Raw genomic sequence first — 9,117 nt, forward strand, 5'->3', positions numbered from 1 at the left:
CTGAAAATCAGCTGCTGAAAACAACGGAGTTTCTACTGTGGCACAATGGTTGGAGTTGACTTCGCAGCAACTATTTTGGGGCAGGTGGGGGAGGCAGGTAGCCAGAAGCCATGCCTTTCGTCTTGTAATTAATAGTCCTGTGGCTGTAGGGATCTCCCCATGTAGCTTTCCTATATAGAAGGAGCCCTGACGGTGCAGTGGCTAAGGCCTGTGGTTTGAAGCCATCAGCTTCTCCGGAGACAGATGTGACTGTCTGTTTCCATAAGGATGTATAGCCTCTGCCCTCTTTGAGTTGCTGTGAGTCAGAATCGATTTGAAGGCATTGGACTTGGATTTCTAAGGGAAAATAGTTTGTTTTTTAATTTACATGAGCTTTCATTTTATTTTGTTTGATTAACAGTCATTTTGACTCTTGTTTGCAATTTAGGAAAGACACAGTGTTTGAGACTCTGGTCTTAACTTTTCCATAATGCCACAGGTCACTCAAGAGTACCCACCTTTATTTTGGGTTGTCTTAGCCTCTACATTTCAACAACTCTTGATTTACTAAAAAATTTCATTAGCTGAAGAAATATTTCTAGAGATGGGGAGAGGAGGGGAGGAAGGACACATAACCCCCTCCCCCCAGGGGGATGAACAACAATGGTTAGTGTAGGATATGAAAATATAATAATTTATCAAGGTTTCACAAGGGTAGGTGGGGAGGGGGGGGGAATAAAAAGCTGACACCAAAGGCTCAAATAGAAAATAATGATGGCAACATGTGCAAATATGCTGTATACAATTGATTTATCGATTGTTATAAGAGCTGTAAGAGCCCCCGATAAAATGATCTTTTAAATAAAACAAAATATTTCTGGAGAAGGATTTTCTTGGTAAATATGTAGTAATGCTGACTGTTTCGTATCTGAATATGAACAGTGTTCCAATAGCTTTGAACCAGTTATGATAGTCTTAGTAATTCAGGTAACTCACTAATCATACTTTTACTCTCACTAGGATATTAGTAGCCCCAGTGGTGTAGTAGTTTTACATTGGGCTGTGACCCACAAGGTCGGTGGGAGAAAGCTGTTTTTCCCGTAAAGAGTTGTAAGTCTCAGATACCCACAGGGACGTTTCTACCCTGTCCTATAGGGCCGCTAGGAGTTGGCATTGACTTGGTGGCAATGAAGTTCTTGGTTATCAGTGTAAGTTTAATAGATTATCCTGATGAGGATTTTTTCTTCACTTGTTACCAAATTGAATGACTCCAGGGTGTGCTCATTGTTGGTTTTCTTTTTTGGAAGGGGAGTCTTCTGAGGGACAGACTGTTTTCCCTACCTCAGGAAGCACATATGCAACTCCAGAACCTCAGAAAGAGCAACTCGAATCCACTTTGCAGAGTGTGGAAACTGGATCTCTTGGTAAAATAGTCGATCCACACAGAGAAAGGATTACACCTCAGTTACCTCAGGATGGGATGGTTGTTTCTGATAAGGAAGAAAGAACTGCTGCTGCTTGTAAATCCGAACAAATGGATAGCAGAACACCATCTTCTAAAACCACACTAACCAGGTATCATGAAAAAGTTCTTAATAACGTTTCTCTCTCGCCTCCCCCGTTGTGTAAAAGCTGTACAGAACACATGTAAATAAAACACACACAAACACACATATTTATAAATACGTTATGCATACTAGATCCAGTACTAAGAGTGGTGTTTTTGAAATACATTCCTCTGTCAGTAATATAAAAAGAGAGTACTTCAGCAAAGGCACTGCAGTAATGTCAGGACACGTTGGGCAAACTGTTCAGTTAAACTCATATTCCCATGAGAAGAGGTTCAGCTTGTTAAACTGCTGACGCCTGGGCTATTTCAGTAGGAAATCTTAGATGTCTTGCACACTTCCTTTTCTGAATTGTTTGCTCTTAGGACTTGACTGTGTTTAAGTCTGCCACTGAGGAGTGGTCAGGCCCTAGGTAGACTGTAGGAGAAGTAGGAAGCAGTGGAAATAGTTGTGTTGAAGTTACAACTAGTGTGTTCCTTATTCTCTCATGGCTTTCTCCCTGTGAGAGTCAGCGTGGGTTGAAGACCCAACCTAACTCCTTCTACATTATTTTCCTCACCCTCCAGAACGGGGTTTTCCCCAGTGGGTGATATCTCATTTATAGAATCTGCCGGGAACTTGCACTTGGCCTAGGGCCATAGTGTGCTGACTCCTGCTCTTGAGCTTTGCAACACATGAAGCTCTTGTTCCCAGGACCGGCTGCATGGCTGTTGAGACCTTGTTAGAGGCTCAGAACTCAGGCCAGCTCAGTCGGAATCTAAGTTTTTATAACATCCCCAAGTGATTTGTATGTATAATTAACCTTTGACAAGCACTGGTCTTGAGTAAGCACTGAGTTTGTCATAGGTATTTGTCATAGCATAGATGTATCAGTAATTAGTTGTGTCATTTTAGCATTAATGGAAAGAGGTTGGTATTAAGAATGCCTTTATATTTGCATTTCTAGACCTGGACGAAGACCCATGGGATTTTTGTCTTTAATTTGTTCCAAGAATAATTTGGAGTCTGAACCTACTCAAGTTCATAGTAAGAAGCGTCTAAAACCTCTTATACCTGTATCAAGGAAAGGTTTGAAAAGATCTAATCCACCCAATAAGAGTCAGCAAAAACTCCAAGAGTCCTCCGATGTAGCTCCACCTTCAGATGCTGTTCATAATCAGTGTGAGAATGTCGACACTTCAGCAACTCAGGTATGTGGGAACCTCTGTATTTTCCTGTGTGAAAAATCAGTTGGATACCAGGTATAACCAAGAAAATCACGCTAAGAGTGATTTCCATTTGGATGTTAAATGTTACTGCAGAGCCACTGCCACGCGTGTCTTCCTCACTGCGACCTGCCCGCCCCCCTCACTGGAAGAAGATGAAGTGTTGCATTGGGACGTTTCAGCCAGTTTAGGACTGAGCCGTGAAAGTAGTCATTTGATTGAGCCCCATTCTTTTAGTGCATTGACTCTTCTGGTCTGTGGAGATTAGAGAGGGCATACCTAAATTTTTATTGGCCTTGAGTATGTACACTGGTAGACATAATCTGTGACCCCCAAGAATTCAGTGAATGTTCTTAGAGTGCTTTCCTATGCCCACCCATACCCTCTTCCCTCCTGTTCCTATCTTCCCTTTCACCTCTTAACTGCAACATCAAGTGTGTATGTAGGGCCTTGACGTGTGACCCCACGAGCATTGGGCCTCATCTGACCCAGCTAGCCAGACCCTGAGTTCAGACCATGCCCCTGGTGAAACTGAAAGTGGGGAAATCAGAGTTGCAGATGGGCAAGCCTCGGAAACAACTGGATGCTGTTCTGCAGTGTCTGCTAGAGAAGAGCCACATGGATAGGGAGCAACTAGATGAGGAAACTGCAAAGACACCCTCAGACACCCACAAGAAGGATGCTCCATTGCAGCTACCGGCAAACGGCCATCTACCCTCTTCCCTCATCAGTGGCACTAGAAGAGAGATGGATGACGGGCTGGCCAAGGGAGAGCCTCAGTGATCCAACATGTATGTGATCAAGCTTTTTGACTGGAGTGTGTACTTGGCCCAGTACAGTGAGAACACCCCGCTGTACCCCATCTGCTGTGCCTGCATATGCAACAGTCCCACCACACGAGAGCGAGAATGTTTACCCACCTCACCACTACCACCACTCCCTGGAGATTAAGAGGGGTCAGAGGTTACCAACAGCAAGAGTCATGATGTTGCCTCCACCCACGGCCTCCACCCACGGCCTCCACCCACGGCCCCTAGAGATTCCTCCAAGCTGCCTCCACCCACGGCCCCTAGAGATTCCTGCAGAACTCGGATTCCCTCCCCATTGCAGCCTGAGACCCAGGGTACCCCAGATGATGAACCCGCTGAGCCATGTGGTGCTGGAAACGCATTTGCCAGAGGTGAAACAGGCCTCCCAGTGACCAGGTCTGTTCCGCCGAAAGCATGAAGGTCCTACGGGAGATTATGACCGACTGATATTTTCTCAGCCCCCCTCGACAATAAAAATCCTCCGCCTCTTACAAAAAAGAAAAGTTATGTAAATAGAAGCATATGGTAAATCCTCTTTTGGGATTGGCTTTTCCCTCAGCACCAATCCTGGGGGAATCCCCGAGATAGCTGTGTGTGAGTAGTTCCTTTTCAGTGCTGAGTGGTAGCCCGCAGTGTGGATGTATCACGGTTTCATTTCCTCTTCCTCCCAGAGAAACGTCTGCATTGTTTTCAGGTTTTGGCTGTTACATGCATGTGCATGTTTTTGTGTGAACATGCTTCTGTTTGTCAGGGCTAAGTCTCCTCATTTTTAATGACTGCTCTTCCCTTGTTTGGATATGCTATAGAGTGACAGTAGGCCCATATTGGTAAACATTTAAATTGCATTTGAAACCCATTTCAAGCAATGTAGTAATAAGAAACTTATAAATAGCCCTTTTACACACTTACATACATAGGTTAAATTTTTAGGAATAAATTTGCCGCTTAAAAGTAGTTAGTATCATTTGAACGAATGTTACCTTCTTGTCTTCCAGAGAGGTTATATCAGTTTCTGTTCATCGGCGGTAGAAGAGTGGGCCTTTTTCTTCAACAGGTTATTGAGTGTTTCACGTTTGGCATTCATCGTAGGTGTTACAAGCACACGTTCTTAATTGTTGAGCATCTCTTCATGTTACACATGAAGGTCATTTGTGCTATAATTTCTGTGAGCTTTTGTTCACATCATGTGACTGTAAAAAATAGATTATAGATTATTGGTCTTTTTAATGCTAATTTGTAGATGTTCTCATTGTATCGAGGGGGAAAAGGACCTTTGTGATTTGGATTTTCCCCCCAAGTATGTTATTTGTCTTTTGATTTGCACCTGGTAGTTTTGCCATGTTTAAAATTTTTACATAGATGAATTTATCAGACTTTTCATTTGTGACTTTTGACTTTTTGTATCATTTAAAAAGATATCCCCACCTCAGTCTCGTGATTATAAACATGTTTTTTTTTCCTCCCACCATGGTCTCCCACAGTAGTTTTAACTAAGTCCTTTGATATATCCAGATTTGATTTTGGTGAGATGTATTATCCATGCCCCAGTTGCCCAACATTATTTATTAAATAATTCAAATTTTATTAGTTTTTGAAATGCTAGGCTTATCAGATACTGTATTTCCATGTGTAATTTGGTTATTTCTAGTCTTTGCTTAAACGGATAACAGCTGTTTGTGTGCCAATACCATACGATCTTAATTTCTTATAGATTTAGATATGATAATTTTATAGGGTTTTTTCTGATTCGTGATGCTTGAATGTTTTTCTGTTTCATGGGTTTGTTGTTATGCCAGGAATAAAGGTTTATATATATATATAGTTTTCTTTCTGTATTACTGTAAATTTTTGATGGAAACTAAAGTAAAAGAATGAATCATATACAAAATAATGTATTTAGTCATGTCTTTTTAAATAGTTATTTCTAATTTTATAATTGTAAGTAATATCACAAAGACCATCTCATTCATCAAACTCTTACTGTGTTTAGCATTATTTCCTTAATATAATAGCATGGAAATGAAATTGTTGGATCACTGCATAAACGATTTTTTAACATCATTTTATTAGGGGCTCATACAACTCTTACCACAATCCATCCATCCATCCATCCATTGTGTCAAGCACATTTGTACATTTGTTGCCATCATCATTCTCAAAACGTTTGCTTTCTACTTGAGCCCTTGGTATCAACTCCTCATTTTTTCCCTCCCTCTCTGTTCCCCCTCCCTCATGAACTCTTGATAATTTATAAATTATTTTGTCATATCTTACCTTTCTGACGTCTCCCTTCACCCACTTTTCTGCTGTCCGTCTCCCAGGGAGGAGGTTATATGTAGATCCTTGTAATCAGTTCCCCTTTTCTACCACCCTCCTCCACCCTCCCAGTATCACCACTCTCACCACTGGTCCTCAAGGGATATTCCGCCCTGGATTCCCTGTGTTTCCAGTTCCTATCTGCACCAGTGTACATCCTCTGGTCTAGCCAGATTTGTAAGGTAGAATTGGGATCATGATGGTGGTGGGGGGTTGGGGGAGAGGAAGCATTTAGGAACTAGAGGAAAGTTGTATGTTTTATCATTGCTACATCGCACCCTGACTGGCTCGTCTCCTCCCCATGACCCTTCTGTAAGGGGACATCCAGTTGTCTACAGATGGGCTTTGGGTCCCCAATCTGCACTCCCCCTCATTCACAGAGTTTTGACTTTTTGTTCTTTGATGCCTGATACCTGATCCCTTCAACACCTTGTGATCACACAGGCTGGTGTGCTTCTTCCATGTGGGAACGTAAATAATTAAAGTGCTTAATATTTAGTGCTATGTTCTTTGAAACAATAGTACTCATTTAGACTACCACTAACAGTATATAAATTTTATATGGCCGATTGATTTTTATTGCCTTTTTAGGTTCCTTGTGATGAACCCTTACTGCAAGAAGAAAGTACAAATGGCCAAGACCAGCCATCTGAAGAGGAGACCAACACCATCTCTGAATATTTTTTTAATGATATCTTTATTGAAGTTGATGAAATGGAATAAAATACTTTTTTTTCTAAAGCCTGCCTAGGTTTTCCAGAGTCAATTACATCAACAAGCTTGGTTTTGATGCATTTATGATCAGTGGGAAACATTGTTGATTGATTCATTGTTTTCATTCTGATTAATTCAATATTTTGAAAAGGCCAAGCAATTGAGACTGTTTTCTCAGACAGACACCACATTTCTTGTTTACATTTGGACTTCTCTTGTGCTGGGCACGCAGGACAGTTTTGAATGTCATGGATTCTTGTCTGTATAAATCACAGTACCAATGTATTTGGAGATTGATTGTATTTAATGTTTATTGAACTTTTTGTAAAGGTTTTTTTTTTTATGATGAAGGCCTTTTCAGTTGCCTCTAAGTGTATAAAAGTAAATTGTGAAACTCCATTTTAGTATGATAAATGCTAAACATTTTTCTAGCAACTGTTTTGACTGACTTAAAAATATGTATTTTTATAATTCACATCGATGTAACATTTGTCCTAATTGAAGAATTAATATTTAAACTTATTATTTATAAAGATGAAACATCAAAGAGCCTATTTATTTTTAAATTTTTTATTTAAGAGGTTATCCAGTCTTAATTATTTTCATCTCTCACATTGTGGGTAAGAAGGCATTAACAAGTTTATGTTTGTCTCCTTTCCCTCTTTAATTTTAAAGAGATTGTAAGTGATAAACAGCAAAGTATGTGGACAGTGTATATGTTTTGAATACATTTTTCTCATAGTATATGAACTTTGTACTGTGAAATTTTGTTTCTTATTTTGTAGATAATCTCAGGATTGGCATGAAGGGGAAAACCTTAACTTCTATGAGACAAATTTCCTTACAAAATTCAGGCTATCACATACATCTATTCTTTAAAAAAAAAAAACTACAATTAATTTCATGATCTTTACCACCACCCCACCACCCCTAATTCAATTCTGCACATAGAACGTTTAGGTCCTTAAGTACAGAACTTAATTGTGATGTTAAAAACAGAAAATAAAATAACAAGGTTGATAGAATTAGTGATTGTCAGCAATATGAATTTAAGACAGTTTACATATGTAACTCTAGTATTTACCCCCAAGCCAACCTTCAGAGGTTCAAGGAAAAGTTCTAAAAGAGCAGTCTGTATTGTCGTTTTATTGGGAAACTTCCTGGGTTCATAATCTGTATTAGAAATTGGCAACTTTTTCTGCAAAATATTTTTGGCTTCAGGGTCATATCTGTGGCAACTCGGCCCCACCACTGTGTGAAAGCAGCAATAGACAACACTTAAAAAAATGGCTATCCCTGGGCATGACCTGTCTTTTGCTGAAATTTTCATTAGAGAGTCATTGTCTTAATTTATGGTGCTGAAGTCTGTGTGATTCATAAGGTGTGCCTAAAATGGTTGATTCCATCATGAAATGATAAGTATTTCATTTGAAAATATATTTTAAAGTCTATGTAATTGTGTTTGTATATTATAAAAAGGTGGGTAATTTTCAAGTTCATTAGGAAAATAGGATAAGACTAGCAAGTTATAACAGTATTTTTAATTTATTGAAATTATTGCTATTAGAGCATTCTCATTCATTGTTTTATAGTGACAATTATTTTTTTGGTCATTAAAGAGTATAAGTGAAAATTCTCTGTAGGTAGTCATATGTTTCATGGGATTAATATGCCCCTCAAAAAAATCATGGTATATAGTAAGTCATATTGCTGTTTTAATGCTGTGTCTTAAAAATCCCATTTTGAAAAAGTTTGTTTTTCTTAATATTGAGTTTAGTGTTAGATTGCCACAATTGAACTTTTATTTTTTCCCTTGTATGATATTTATTTTTTTAACTTTGTTAATATCTGTCATTAGTTCATCTCTAATAAATTTTATGGAAAATGTAATTTTTACTGTATAAAGAATGGTTTTATCTTTGAACATTGTATTAGAGAATCAAGTCAGCCAACTAAATTATCCTGTTATATTCTTAAAACTAATATTACAGAAAGAGAAACTTAATCAGTGTATTTATCTTGCATGGTGGAAAGACTGTTCACCTTGTTTTCAGATTCATATAAAGATGTTGCAGAGAATTTGTATTTTATAAAAAAGGAGCTGTGATGAAAGATCTTTCCTGACTTGTCCTCCTGAACTCTTAACATCTAGCAAATGGTCAACATGATGATTTAAAAGTCTGACTGTTGGTAAATGATCGAGACAAGAATTTTCATACCCACAGTTGATCACCATGTTACTTCAAATAGAAGTGACCACCCACAGTATCCTGCTTGAAGAAGTATTTTACAATAAAGCAATACCGGTCACTTGTACGTTTTCTTGTTCCAAAGAAAGCAGTTATGTTCTATAGAGATAAATTATGTAAATAAAGACTATTTTATATCATTTATGCTGTCTTTTTCTAAGACTAAATAAAGGTATTGATGTACAGCTAACACTGGTTATGGTTTTGAATTTTTTTCCAACTGCAGTATATCTTTGCTTTTTTCCTAAAAATGTAGTACAACTGGAAGGATTTATTT

The 9,117-nt window shown here is 38.6% G+C and overlaps 1 protein-coding gene and 1 pseudogene across 2 annotated transcripts in view; both read left to right on the forward strand.

Annotated features, from left to right (window-relative positions):
• Window positions 1-7,866, forward strand: part of BDP1 (BDP1 general transcription factor IIIB subunit) — a 105,953-nt gene extending 98,087 nt beyond the window's left edge. For both annotated transcript variants that reach the window (XM_075541151.1, XM_075541150.1), the window contains exons 37-39: window positions 1,287-1,554; window positions 2,494-2,737; window positions 6,469-7,866. In XM_075541151.1, coding sequence (XP_075397266.1) covers window positions 1,287-1,554; window positions 2,494-2,737; window positions 6,469-6,600 — 644 coding nt within the window. In that variant the 3' untranslated portion in view covers window positions 6,601-7,866. The remainder of the gene's footprint in view (window positions 1-1,286; window positions 1,555-2,493; window positions 2,738-6,468) is intronic.
• Window positions 2,748-5,353, forward strand: LOC142439061 (protein lin-37 homolog pseudogene; annotated as a pseudogene).
• Window positions 7,867-9,117: the final 1,251 nt, after the last annotated feature.

Source organism: Tenrec ecaudatus, chromosome 2 (assembly GCF_050624435.1).
Source record: "Tenrec ecaudatus isolate mTenEca1 chromosome 2, mTenEca1.hap1, whole genome shotgun sequence".
Lineage (NCBI taxonomy): Eukaryota > Metazoa > Chordata > Mammalia > Afrosoricida > Tenrecidae > Tenrec > Tenrec ecaudatus.